The following is a 13,796-nucleotide window of genomic DNA, read 5'->3' on the forward strand; positions in this document are numbered from 1 at the left end:
AGCGTGTATAGAGCCATCATATCTCCACCAGACTCCATGTAAATAATCAGAACTTTTAGCGTGTATAGAGCCAGCATATTTCCACCAGACTCCATGTAAATAATCAGGACTTTTAGCATGTATAGAGCCAGCATATTTCCACCAGACTCCATGTAAATAATCAGTACTTTTAGCGTGTATAGAGCCAGCATATTTCCACCAGACTCCATGTAAATAATCAGGCCTTTTAGCGTGTATAGAGCCAGCATATTTCCACCAGACTCCATGTAAATAATCAGGACTTTTAGCGTGTATAGAGCCAGCATATCTCCACATGTAAATGGGTGAATTAAGGGTTTATTTCAACCAAACCAGAGTGGTGATTGTTGGAACAGTGGAAAGATGAACCAAGACGGCTTTTGATAGTTTTATTTAGTTTCTGTCCACTTTGAATGAAGTGTGTTTTATGATAAAATTACTGTTTATTTAAATGGAGTCTGGTGGGTTTGGAGATGGCGATTTTGGGGCTGTTTAAATAACTGTTTAGCTTAAGAAGTAGGAGCATTTCTCACCACATAAAGGAACACTTCATCCTTCAGTCTGTCACAAACATTCAACATCAACACGTGGAGATACAGGACAGGAAGCCGGAAGGGGATGAAAAACTGAAAAGTAACTAAGCTGTCAGACAAATGTAGTGGAGTAAAAAGTACAATATTTATCTCTGAGATGTAGAAAGTAAAAGTATAAAGTAGCAGAAAATGGAAATACTCAAGTAAAGTACAACCTGAAATTTGTACTTAAGCAGTTAGTGAACAGTGTTTTCTGTTGGAGATGGTAAGTCCCTTTGGGGTGGACTTTGGGCTTTTTCACTTTGTAAACCTATAACATGCACAAGAAAGATATATAACACAATAAAGGAAAGAGGAAAGAGAAAAAGCCAAAAAGCATAATGAGCACTTTAAAATAACATCTGCCATTTTAATGGTCCGCTGCGCTCTAACCACAACATCGCTCTCCACAGGAGAATCGAGCTGTCTATCATCGTGGAATTTTCATTGCGCCTGATTGAGTTCAGCTGGTTAACGACATACCGGGGATGACTTGATTTCATGTAGTTGGGCCCTTGAGGGCTGCGCCAGATGTTCGGGGAGAGCAACATGCACGTGCCGGTGGAAACAGGAAGCAGATTGTCTGACGTTACTCTGCGGTTAAAAATTATAAATGTATAAGTTTAGAATACAGAAACTGGATGGATGGATAGATAAAAAATATGGAGAAAGAACAACAACGGTGAAAAGTAAGAGCGGGGATTTATTTGCTTGGACCGACGTGGGCGCAAACCCAGCAATTGTTTTTTAAACTAAAAACGTAGTAGTGTAGATGTAGCCTCACCCCTAATTTCCACCAGGCGCGTCTGCGCTGCGTTCTGGGCGCGTCGCGTGCCCCGCACACCACCACTATGGCCACGCCAAGACCCGCCCTAAGAAGCAGCTCGATTGGTTGGGGTTAGGAATTTGACCTCGAGTGGTTAAGGTTAGGATAGCCGATTGGTCAGGGGATAGGACCTGTACAAATGGGGTTACGTTACCTTGCGTAAGCATGGACGCCTGGCCAATAAATGCTATTGAAGGGCGGGTCTTGGCATGGTCATAGTAGGATTCGTAAATCCGCGCCCCGCGAGCCATTCCAGTCAATGTTTGATAATCCACCAGCTGTCCCAGAAGCGTGCGCGAAGCGTGCGCGAAGCGCGCCCTCTGCTAAAGATACGCAGCAGGTCTATTTTCACGCGAGCCAGTGAAACAGCGAGACAACCCAGTCAATTTACCAAAAGACAACCCCCCCTTGCAATCATGCAACAGCACCACTTTAAATATTGGGTTTACCAGAGATGGTCCTAGAAGTTTCTTTAAAATAAAACATTGAATTAGCTTAATAAACATGCGATTGTTCTGTAAAGTACTTGTAGAGAGAATATAATCTGCGAGTCGGACAGCAAGACGCTCCACTTCTGAGACGCACCTGGTGTGGTATTGGGGAGCGTGCCTATGTTCCCACACTTCCAAGATTTCTTTTTTCAAAATTAGGCCCTATGTTCCCACATTTCCTTTCATAAATTTGTATCAGATGTTATCCCCCTTTCTCCCAATTTGGTAGACAATTACACCCAACCTATTATCCAGTAGCAATGGACTACATATGGAATGTTACCCTAACCCTAACCTAGGGCGTAATTTTAAGAAAAAAATCGTAGAGATGTGGGAATATAGGGCCTAATTTTCAGTGAAAAAGAAATTCTTAGAAATGTGGCAGCAGCTGGAACGCAGAACAGACGTGCCCAGTCACTCCTCAGCTGTACAAAGAGAAAAAGAGTGTGTGTCATTCAGTAAACATGACAGAAGAAGAATATTAAAAGACATACAGAGTCAATAATGTTCCCAAAACTTGTGAGCAAGCAGTCTGAATGCATTTCTCTGGAATTACATGATTTGGCTCTAAAGCAAACTTTTATTTTTGGCTGCTGGTTGCACTTCATATATTTATTTATTTATTTATTACACACCAGATGCATCTGCTACTGTATACAAAGGTGACTTTTTTATTTATTTATTTTTTTAGCAGGAATAGTTCACTCTTCATAGTACTCAGGTCTGTAACAGGCTGAAGACTTTTAAATACAACATAGACATACAAAAACTTTCTGGATGAAAGAATATTACATCAGGAAGCCTTTTATACTGGTATTAAATTTGACCTCACTCCATATAAGTGCAGTATGTGTAATCCACATTTGGCATTTTAAACCTAAGGCAACGCTTTCTCTTCAAACTAATGTCTGTAGTGTTTCCTGACGGGTGACGATTGACTGTTTGACACGAGGTGTCCAGAAAAAACGATTGGACAAACATTTTCTGACAAACACGTCTGCTCGCGCCGGCACAACAAGAATCTTAGGCTCTGTTCACGCTTGGCGTCTTTTTTCAAGCTGCCAGCGTCTTGTTTTACGTTATAATCCTACGGAGTAAACCGTGTTTTCAAAAAAAATCCTGACACTGTCGACTTCTTTTTCTGCAGCTCGGAGCGTCTTTTTGAAGTTGAAAAAAGTTAAACTTTTCTGAAAAAATAAATAAATAAACGCCCTACGTCAAGGGCTTCTTTGACAGCCGACCAATGACAAGCGGAGTAGCCAGACCTGTCGTTTCTTTAACAAGAAAAAATGGAGTCGGAGCACAGCGAGTTATACGGTATGACCGGGTGCTCCGTGTACAGGGAACTCTTTGTTTTACGAAACGTTTCTCTAGCCCGCTCCACCCCTTTGTTTTATCTAACGTTAGCACCGCTCCACATAGCGCTCTAGCTTGGATACTGTAGAAGTAGCTGTTGTTATAGCAACAAAAAAACGCTCTCGGCTGCTATTCGGAATAAAAAAAGTAAACTTGTTCTTGTCAAAAAAAGACACCAAGTGTGAACATAGCCTTAGTTTGAATGTGCGGTTAAATACACAAAACTGAGCTGGTTTAACCATTTTATCAGTTCACACAACCCAAAATAAGGCACAAACAATGAATGACTTTAGCCGAAGATAAACGGACTGTTTGGGGTGTGGTGAAACAGGAAGAAAGTCTACTTTAGCCTCACCTTGTGCACACAGCTTGTGTTTACATACCTACTAAGAGGTGACTGAGCTGAGTCCGTCTTCTACCCGCCCATAATCCTGCTACCTTGTTTGCTTTAAAAAAGCATGATTGCTTATGCTAAAGTACATCTGTGAAGGCTCAGGTGGCACAGAGATGGATCCCTGAGTCCATCAGTATGTATCTGACAACATGGGGAGGGCTGCCCCTTCTTAGTTGATTAGTCCACTAATCGGCCACTTTGGTCGACAAAGATTTCTTTATCTCGATTAGTATTATTTTAAAAGAAACTTCTAGGACCATCTCTGGTAAACACAAGATTTAAAGTGGTGCTGTTGCATGATTCTTTGCGGAGAAACTCAGTTTTACAGATCTGACGATTAAATCAACAAGTGTTAGTCGACTAAGGTTTTTTTTAAGTTGCCCTAAAAACGGGATGTCACAACATTTAACTGATGAAAGAGCTATGAGCAATAATGAGTTAAAGTCAACACCAGAGCTGCAACGATTAATCGATTAGTTGTCAACTATTACATTAATCAGCAACTAGAGTTATTTTTTTATGAAAAAAGTAAAAAGAAAAAAAAAAAATTGTGGTGGCAGCTTGTTAAATGTGAATATCTTCTAGTTTCTTCTCTCCTCTGTGACAGTAAACTGAATATCTTTGAGTTGGGGACAAAGCAAGACATTTGAGGACGTCATCTTGGGCTTTTTGGGAAACACTGATCCACATTTTCTGAAATGTTATAGACCAAACAACTAATCGATTAATCAACAATGAAAATAATCGTTTTTTGCAAACACTTTGATTTGAATTAAACCTGTCAAAGTAGGAAATAAATGATCTGGCTTTGAGCTGTGCTACCTGACGATAAAGAGAGACATGTCTGTAACTGACCCGGTGGGGAAAATTATTATTATTTTCATACTGATAGAAATGATTTGGTTTTGTGAAGATAAATGCCTTTTATCTACTGCACTCTTTAAAGCGTCTTTTTGTACTCTCCCCCTGTGGTTTCAGTGGTTAATCCTCCGTCCATAGTTGTTATTGCTTCTGTCGTCCTCCATTGCTTTTTCAAGCCAGTCTCTCTCCTGCTCAGACTCCGAGTCGCTGGCTTCACTCGCACCAGCCGCCAGCAGGCGAGAATAGTTAATCCGGCGCTGGCGAGGGGCTTTCCACTGGAGCAGCGGCAGACACACGCACCACGCCATCACGCACACCGCCGCTCCTCTGAACAGCCAGGTCAGCCCGAACCTCTGGACCACGAAGCCTCCGGCGAAGCTCCCGAGCCCGCTCCCCAGGTGGAGAGAAAGTGCGCTGTAGAGCTTGCTCACGCTCCTCTCGGCCCCCGGCGTGGCGACTTCCGCACACTGGACCTTCACGGCCCACCAGAGGGCGCCGCCGCTGAAACAGCTCAACACCTGGGCGGGCAGCGCGGCCCACGGCGCCCACAGGAAGGAGTAATAGAAGCACTGCAACCCGAGACTCACAGCCCCGACAACGAGCACCCTCTCCGGGCTGAGGAGCTTGGAAACTCGGCCGGCTAGCAGCGGGAAGGCGGCGTGTGAGAGCACGGCGAGGGCTAGAGACGGCCCCATGTGCAGCTCACTGCTCCCGTGATCCTGCATCTGCCATAGCAGGAAGTTATCCACGGCCGAGGCTGCGACGCCGACCAACAGCGCGGTGACGGCGCAGAGCGCAGCGCGGGGGGAGCCACGCACCAGCTGCACGGCTTTGAAAAGCCCGTTGGCCCTGTCGCGCTTCTTGTTCAGGTAGAGAGGGATGCAGGCGGCTGCCGGCAGAGCCAGGACTGCCAGAGCAGCGTAGCACAGGAAATGCACGGCGCTCCTGGGCGTCTGATAAGCCACAAGACAGCGTAACTGGCTCACCAGCAAACCCGCTCCTCCGACCCCACACGCCGCTCCAAGTAAACCCCACACCCGGGTGCTGCTGTAGCGGTCCGAGGCATACGCAAAGTCCAGATACTCGTACAGGCCGTCGTCTGCCGTCCACTCCAGTGGCGCTGACGCACACTCCCACACCGACACGATGAGGAGTGTCAAAAAGAAGAGCTGGTGTTGAGGGTCCATCACTTTTAGGCTGCCCAGAAAACCCAAACGGCTTTCTTCTTTCTCTTCCTGTGTCGTCTTTTCTCCAAACTTTTCTTCTGACCCTGAGAAGAATCTAAAGCTGGACCTTTTACTCCTCACTGCAGCTGCGGAAGAGCTGACGGTATGGGACGCAACGTTTGGCTCTCCAGCGCTGGCGTTAGCCACCGCTGATGCGTTAGCCACCGCTGATGCGTTAGCCACCGCTGATGCGTTCTTTAGTGACAGCCGAGGATGGGATTCATCATCGTCAGAATGCCGATTAAGTGCTGTTTGGCTCGTCAGAACGGGAGCAGATTTAGTGTCGATGAGAGTCGTTGCAGGAAGATTGACACCAGACGTGGAAACAGGAGTGGTGTCGTTTTCAGGGCGAGTTCTAGTCGATGTTGTCGCCGGTGCAACGCTGCTCCTGAGCAGGTCGGCGCCCAGACTCAGATCAGATGCGTTACAGCTGGCGGTCTGTGCGTGCACATCTGCGGGCGGGACGAGCAGCAGAACCACGGCGACTGCCGCCGAACACACCAGGGAGCCGTTTATCACCGCTCGCCTCTTGTCGTAGTGTTTGGAGAGCTGGCTCGCCGCGGGTCTCCAGACCAGCGATATGAGGTGCTTGGTGCCCATGACGATGCCCGTCATGGCGGGGGTCAGACCCAGCTGTCTGAAGTACAGCGTGAGGAAGGGGAGCAGGCAGGCGCGAGCGCAGCAGCACAGGAAGTTGAAGGTCCCGGCCAGAGCGAGGGCGCGCTTGACGTTGATCTGCTTGTTCCTCTTCATGATTGGCAGCTCACGGTGTCACATTCAAACTGGCAGACAGACAGACAGACAGACAGAGAGAGAGATGGAAATTAGGCCTGGGGATTGTCAGTGAGTACATTTACAGGCACACCAATATTCCACTATTATTCCAAATATGACAATATTCTGAATTTGATACAGGTCATGTAAACAGAATATTACGGTTGGATATTCCGAATAAGGCCTTTTTCCCCAATATAGCATTTTCCGATTAAGACATGTGGAATATATTCCATTATTATTCATATATAATGAATAGTATAATACTGAAGCATCCTGAAAATGCTAATGCTAGTTTTCACCTTCGCCAAAATTTAGCCTAACTTCGGAGCATTATTTAGCCCCCTTCCCGTCGAGTTTTATGATACAAATATCTCCGCCATCGCTTTAAAGGCCCTGACACACCAACCTGACAGCCGACCGTCAGGAGGAAAGCCAGTCGGACTGATCAGTGTCCCCGAGTTGGTCCAAAAAGTGCCTGAGAACACCAAAGAGACACCGACTTCAGCGTACGTTCTGCGTGTGCGCAAGACGTAATACGTCTCCATAACTGCAGGTGGCGCTAATCTGTATTGTCGCCCCAAAAATGAAAAACCGGCAGCTGATTGGACGAACGCGTCACGTGGGTCTGGCTGCTCCCGGATTTTACAACAGAGCATAATGGCGGCTCGTTCAGAATACGATCTCATATTGTACTAAAATAGTTCACCGAAACGTGTTTCTGAAAACATTTTAAGCGAGAAATAGATGAATCTGTCTTCATTTCAGATCGACAAAGATCAAATGAAAGATTTTCGTCAGATTTTGAGAGGCTGTTCGTCACGCTAACATTAGCGCACTGATTCGCTAGTCAAGGGTTAGCACTCCACCAATCAGATTGGTCATTGAGTCCGACTGCCCGCCCTCCGACCCAGCAAGTCAGGTCGGCCAAAATGAAGGCCGACGGCCCCAAAGAATTTCTAATATGGGAAGAAGTTCCACTCTCTCGTTACTTCCGGCTTCTGAACTGGTTGCAGTTCCACCAGAGTTCCATATAGGGGGCGCTCACAGGCCAGTGCAGAATGAATGGGACTCTATGGAGCTATACCCCTCAAAATCCACTTTTCTCAGGATATAATTTTTTGTCTAGTAATTTGAATGTTGCATTTGAAAGGGGAGGCTAAGAAAATACACACTGCTGGGTGTTAGATTTTTTTTAAAGTGGCTTTTTTGTTCTAAAAAGCCTTTTAAAATGTCAATGACGTCATACACATATACGGCCAGAGATACTGCTTTACGGCGAGCTCTGAGTCACTTCCTTTTTTCTCTCGAGGCATCGACAACACAGCTGACAGGTTAGACTCTCCCTGTTAATACACGTGCTAGAAAGAGGTTTGCTAATGTTTTAAAGACCACGCCGTAATATTCACTCTGACATTCTGGTTCTGCTTCGGATGCCGTCAAGCGGGATCTCCGATCGTAATCTGTCCTTCACTGACCAATCAGCATTCATTAGCAGAATGCTAGCGTGTTATGGGCAACAACGACTCAACCTGTAACAAATCGAAAGGGCATAAGTACTCGTTCATTCAACTTTTGACCTATAATCCATGTTGAACTTGCAAAAACTACAATCAAATCTGAGATTTCTCAACGACAATCAGGCAAAAGAGACAAATTTAGCCGTCTAGCTCCATAGGGTCCCATTCATTTTGCACTGGACCGTGATCACCCCCAGTGGAACTCTGGTGGAACTGCAACCAAAGTAGGTACAATGGGGCTTAATAGGGAGTGGAACGGCTTTCCGTAGACGGGCTTTGATGGCCCCTCCGACAGACGACGGCACGGAACACACCGAACAGACTCGAGTCACCGACCTCGCCAGACTGTCCAACGGCCGATTATCTGGTTGGAGTGTCAGCGCCTTAAAACGAGCGTTTTAAAAACAGTAATGTCGACAGAGATCATCAGCGGTCCTGCGGGTCTCTTAGAGTCAAAAGATTGATTTTGAGATGTTATGAATCGATATTGGATCATTCAAATGAAGATCGATTTTAATAAAAAAATATATTTTTTTAAACCCAGCCACAGCACAACAGCTGGATCAGAGTGATCAATACATCTGTCTGCAAATGCAAAAGGTATCAATGCTTTTTGTTTGCAGTTGCAAGCTTCTTCCTACTGCGATTATTTTAAATTATCAATCAACCTGCTCATTATTAAAATATAAATATAAAATATATATATAAAATCTTCTTTCAAATGTTTTCAGTTTAAAAACCCAAAGATATTCAATTAACAACTGGGGCTGCAAGTAACGATTATTTTCATTGTCGCTTACGATGTGCTGATTATTTTATCTATTAACCGATTAGTTGTTTGTATTGTTATTTGTTTTATAAAATGTCAGAAAATTGTGAAAAATGTGGATCAGTGTTTCCCAAAAAGCCCGAGATGACGTCCTCAAATGTCATGTCACATGTAAGAAGCTGACATCAGAGAATTTTTAATAGTTGACAACTAATCGAGGAATCTTGGCAGCTCTAGTCACAACGCTGTGTGAGAAAGAGAAGCAGCAAATCCTCATAATTCAGACTCTAAAAAAGTATCAATGATCAAAGTAGTTGCAGTAACACGATGCTTTGTGCACTTCAAAAAGTGTTTACCAGACCCTGTCAAAGCCCACACCACAGCCCTCTGTAGTCTGTATGTTTAAACCTAAAAGATGAATACATATTTTTAATTGCATTTACTTTTATTTTGGTGGGATTTGTTTTTAAATAACGTGTCATTGATAGAATACAGTATACGGTATATACAGCCTACACAATACACTTGTGGTAAAAAATAATTTTTCTACTTCTATTTCAGACTAATTCTCTTTTTGTGCGACGGCTACTCTGCTTATTTCTTTCTTTGAACGTGTGGTGCATTCACTGGAAGAGTTTAACTTCTAAAACAGCAGCCTATCGGTTAATCATCAAGCAGCAGAAGCAGGAAACCTGACCCAGGAGCACCTGTTCCCTGCAGGAGGTGGAGATGTGGAGCGCTAGTCCACGTCATGTCATGTTTGTAAGATAATTAAATAAACGTCAACGTTACACATTTACCTTTTGAACTCTCTCTCTCTCTCTCTCTGTCTCTCTTTGTGTCCGCACAAAGTTCTTTAAACTTTTTTTCACCGGCCACCTTCCTCCTCGAACTCCCGCATCGCATCCACGGTGAACGGTCTCTGTTGGGTTCTGAGCTAGTTTTATAGCCTAGCGGCCTAGCCTACAGGCTATGATAGAGAGAAAGAGAGAGAGAGAGAGAGAGAGAGAGAGAGAGAGAGAGAGAGAGAGAGAGAGAGAGAGAGAGAGAGAGAGAGAGAGAGAGAGAGAGAGAGCACCTGTGGAAGGCGAGGAACACCTGGAGAGCTTTTCCCCATGACTACAGCGCCCCCTGACGGTGTGGGTGCCTCTGCAATAATACTTGATGACACAACCAGCTTAAAGTGCAATACCGCCACCTACCGGACTGGATTGCGAAACAGTAGAGTAAAATGAAATAAAACCAAAAACCAAAAACCAAAAACCAAAAACCAAAAAATTAAAAATTAAAAATTAAAATTAAAAATTAAAAATTAAAAAATTAAAAATTAAAAATGATGACAATAGAGACGTATTCATGAAACTCTGGGAAATGGGTACAATTCATCAGACCTTTAAGACCAGATTTCGTCAAGGTAACGAGCTGAAGGAACGTCCACTTTTGATCTGATTTCTTTTTTTTTTTGGGTTTCCCAATGTACCTCAGTGATGTGAACACAACTGAACGATGCCAACATGCTACAGACATTTCTATTTATTTTTTTCATTTTATGTATTTACTTTTTGCTTCTATACCCCTCAGGTTGTAAAAAGTTAAATTGTATGTTTTTCTTTTCTATACATATACATATTATCGAAAGGGAATGGACATTGGACATCTGGAACAAGAAACTATTGATAGAAAACCTTTGGTTCTGTACAATTCTGATGTTAACAACTGTAATTCCATTTGTACTTGTCAATTGATGTGAAATTTCCTAATAAAAAGATAATACATTTTTTTTTTTTATTTAAATAAAGCAAATCAGCAAAATCAACCAAACTAAATTAGGACAGACTAAACTAAATTCTCTCTAACAACCCTGTTTCCTTCAAAAATGCTGCATCCCCAAGTAAGTTGTCTACTGTAAAGCTTAGCTTCTTTGAATGCTAATCTCGGTTTCTTCCTTTCCTTTTCATAGCCCAACACTCCAGCAGCCCCAGACCCATGCTGATCACAATGCATACACCTCCCAGTTGGGTGTTTATCTACTCCATGACACCCATTTCTTCAGTTCTTTTGGAGAATATCTATTAGATCACACTGCACTTTTTAATCTTTGTGACGTTTTGAATCAATCGCCTTCTTTCATTCTCATATTTCTGACAATAAAGTAGAATATGCTCGACTGTTTCTTCTTGCCCACAGTAATCACATCTTCCTGTATTATGCTTACCTTTTTTAAACAGTTAGAGGAACATCGCACTGCAATACCATCTAAAAAAATGTTTTCTTGCTCTTTAAACTATTTTGGACAAATATTCATGAATGGATGTGTATTATAATATAATACATTTAACACGTCTCACAACACATATCACATGTCCATTCACACACACTGGGCATGTGTGTGCCGGTGTAAACAGGAAGCAGATTGTCTGACGTTACTGTTATAATACCTTGCATTCCATATTCAATGTATTAGATGTCTTATTTTATCTCGAAAAACTCAACAACCACATATCTTCTGTAATTAAAGGTGCTGTAGGTAGGATTGTGAAGATCCAGGACTTAGCCAAAAAATTTGAACATCAACAACTTCTCAGTCCCTCCCCCCCTTTCTGCTAAAGCTCAAAACGGTCTCCTAAGCCCCTCCCCCCACAAGGGAGAATGAATGTGTGTGCATGAACAGTGATTGACACGCAGTTAGACACCCCCCTGGCCCTGATTGGTCCATCTGAACAGGGAGCTGTGGATTTTAAATCTCTCTCCAGGCTGTAGGTGGAGCCAGAGGAGCTGGATTTATTTTTAAATGACCTGCTTCATGTAGTTCTACTGGAACATAGGGTCAGTTTCAGCAGATATGACAGAAAGGTAGTTTTATAAGTCTTACCTACTGCACCTTTAACACAGTAATTCATGTATTAATATATGTAAGTGGAAAAACAGAAAGCCTAATTCAATTGGGTTTATTAATGGAATTAAACACATTGTTAAAATCATTAAAATTTGTAAAACAAAACACGAAAGTCATAAAACTATACTGCAAAACCTGGAAGATACGTTTTTGCCATAACTATGAAAAGTCATTGCCCATGATGTGCCGTGGTACATATCCTTTCATAGTATACTTCATCAGAAGTCACCTGGTAGTTTGTTTATTTTATTTATTTTTTGGGCATTTGACGCCTTTAATTGATAGGACAGCTTAGATATGAAAGGGGGGAGAGGGGGGGGACATGCAGTAACAGTAAAGTGTTTTAATTCCTGTCACATTTTTATATTAGATATGTTATATGTGAGGATTTCATTGCGCCAATCTTTTTCTTTTTTTTTAAGATCATTTTTTGGGCATTTTAGGCCTTTATTTGTATAGGAAAGCTGAAGACATGAGAGGGGGGAGAGAGGGGGGGAATGACATGCAGCAAAGGGCCACAGGTCGGAGTCGAACCTGCGGCCGCTGCGTCGAGGAGTAAACCTCACATGGGCGCCTGCTCTACCAGGTGAGCTAGCCAACGGCAATCTTTCAAAATATATTTTTTAGGTTTTTTTTTCCTTTTTTTTAAATTAGAGCAGCTGAAGAATGAGGATGAGAGAGAGTGGATGACATGTGATGAGAGAAGATATTTTGTTTTATGTAGCGAAGGAAATTAGTCTGGGTCTTGGGTCGGATTCAAACCCTTTCACTTAAACCAGCAGGGGGTAAACAAGACGCGGGAACTTGGGTCTTAAAGCAGCCATATTATGCTCATTTTCAGGTTCATAATTGTATTTTAAGGTTGTACCAGAATAGGTTTACATGGTTTAATTTTCTAAAAACACCATATTGTTGTTGTACTGCACCGCTCTCTCTCACTGCTGCAGATCCTCTTTCAGCTGGTCTCTGTTTTAGCTACAGAGTGAGACCTCTTTTCTTCTTCTTCTTCTTCTTCTGTACTATCTTTGATTGCACTGCACATGCCCAGTAGCTCAGATGTAGATCATGTCAGCTAGCTAGCTCCATAGACAGTAAAAGAAAGGCTGTTTCTACAACTTCAGTCAGTTACAAGGCAGGATTAGCTGGGAGACTTCTAAATGAGGGCGCACATGGAAGTAGTTCTTTTGTAGATTATGGTGAACTTGTGTGTGTTGTAGCAGTGCTTTGCTATTGAGAATGAGTTAGCATGCTAGCGTTAGCATGCTAGCATTAGCCATAGCGTTAGCATGCTAACGCTACGAGCTAATGGTTGCGGTTAGCCTGCTCGTTTCGGCTTGTGATGTCACAAGCCGTGCCGATTTTGAACAGCTCACCCAGAGACTGAAGGCAGGACACATTCAGAAACCGTATCTCACTCTAAACACCATGGATGGATTTTTTTCAAAGTTTGTATGTGTGTGGAAGCACCAGAGACACAACATAACACCCCAAATCCCAGAAAAAGTGATTTTTTCACAATATGGGCACTTTAAGAAGTTGTAGCATTTATTCACAGACAGATTAACTGTATAAACACTACGCTACGTTCACAGCTACCGATCGTGCATCCCTGACAACAAACACAACTTCTGTGTCCACAGGAGGACTTCTGTTGACAAATGAGGCTGTTCTCATGAACCATTCGTACATATCGCTACGAGAAGTAAGGTACGTCACTTGTATGTATATTTGTATATTTGACGATTGACAAATCTGGTTTTAAAGTTGCAAACTTCTACTTGTACTTGCTTTACATAATTGTACTTTCTGTTGTATCCGAATTATCCTAATTTTATTCATTAATTCGTCAATTCAGAAAGTTTTACGGCCCTATTTTAACGATCTAAGCGCACGGCGTGGAGCGCTTGGCGCAGGTGCGTTTAGGGCGTGTCCAAATCCACTTTTGCTAGTTTGACGGCGGAAAAAAGGGTCCGTGCGCCGGGCATAGTGTGCGCGCTGTGCACGAGCCTAGAAGCATTTTACTAATGCTCTGTTAAAATAACAATGAAATGCTGCGTTATTGACTTTAGACCAGGTTTTTGTTGGTCAATGGC

General features: G+C 43.1%; 1 protein-coding gene and 2 long non-coding RNA genes across 3 annotated transcripts; all 3 read right to left on the minus strand.

Annotated features, from left to right (window-relative positions):
* Window positions 1-2,955: 2,955 nt before the first annotated feature.
* LOC116065482 lies at window positions 2,956-3,945 on the minus strand. Its single transcript, XR_004108736.2, has 2 exons — window positions 3,292-3,945; window positions 2,956-3,255 (listed from the first exon to the last, which is right to left on the minus strand). It is a non-coding gene; the product is annotated as an uncharacterized LOC116065482 (long non-coding RNA).
* A 383-nt stretch (window positions 3,946-4,328) lies between these two features.
* On the minus strand, window positions 4,329-9,733 carry mfsd6l (major facilitator superfamily domain containing 6-like). The gene is made up of 2 exons (XM_031320986.2): window positions 9,608-9,733; window positions 4,329-6,526 (listed from the first exon to the last, which is right to left on the minus strand). The coding sequence occupies exon 2, from the start codon at window positions 6,495-6,497 to the stop codon at window positions 4,632-4,634; it is 1,866 nt and encodes a 621-aa protein (XP_031176846.2). The 5' UTR covers window positions 6,498-6,526; window positions 9,608-9,733; the 3' UTR covers window positions 4,329-4,631.
* Window positions 9,734-12,315: 2,582 nt separating this feature from the next.
* LOC116065476 lies at window positions 12,316-13,636 on the minus strand. Its single transcript, XR_004108730.2, has 2 exons — window positions 13,231-13,636; window positions 12,316-12,513 (listed from the first exon to the last, which is right to left on the minus strand). It is a non-coding gene; the product is annotated as an uncharacterized LOC116065476 (long non-coding RNA).
* Window positions 13,637-13,796: the final 160 nt, after the last annotated feature.

Source organism: Sander lucioperca, chromosome 21, assembly GCF_008315115.2.
Source record: "Sander lucioperca isolate FBNREF2018 chromosome 21, SLUC_FBN_1.2, whole genome shotgun sequence".
NCBI lineage: Eukaryota > Metazoa > Chordata > Actinopteri > Perciformes > Percidae > Sander > Sander lucioperca.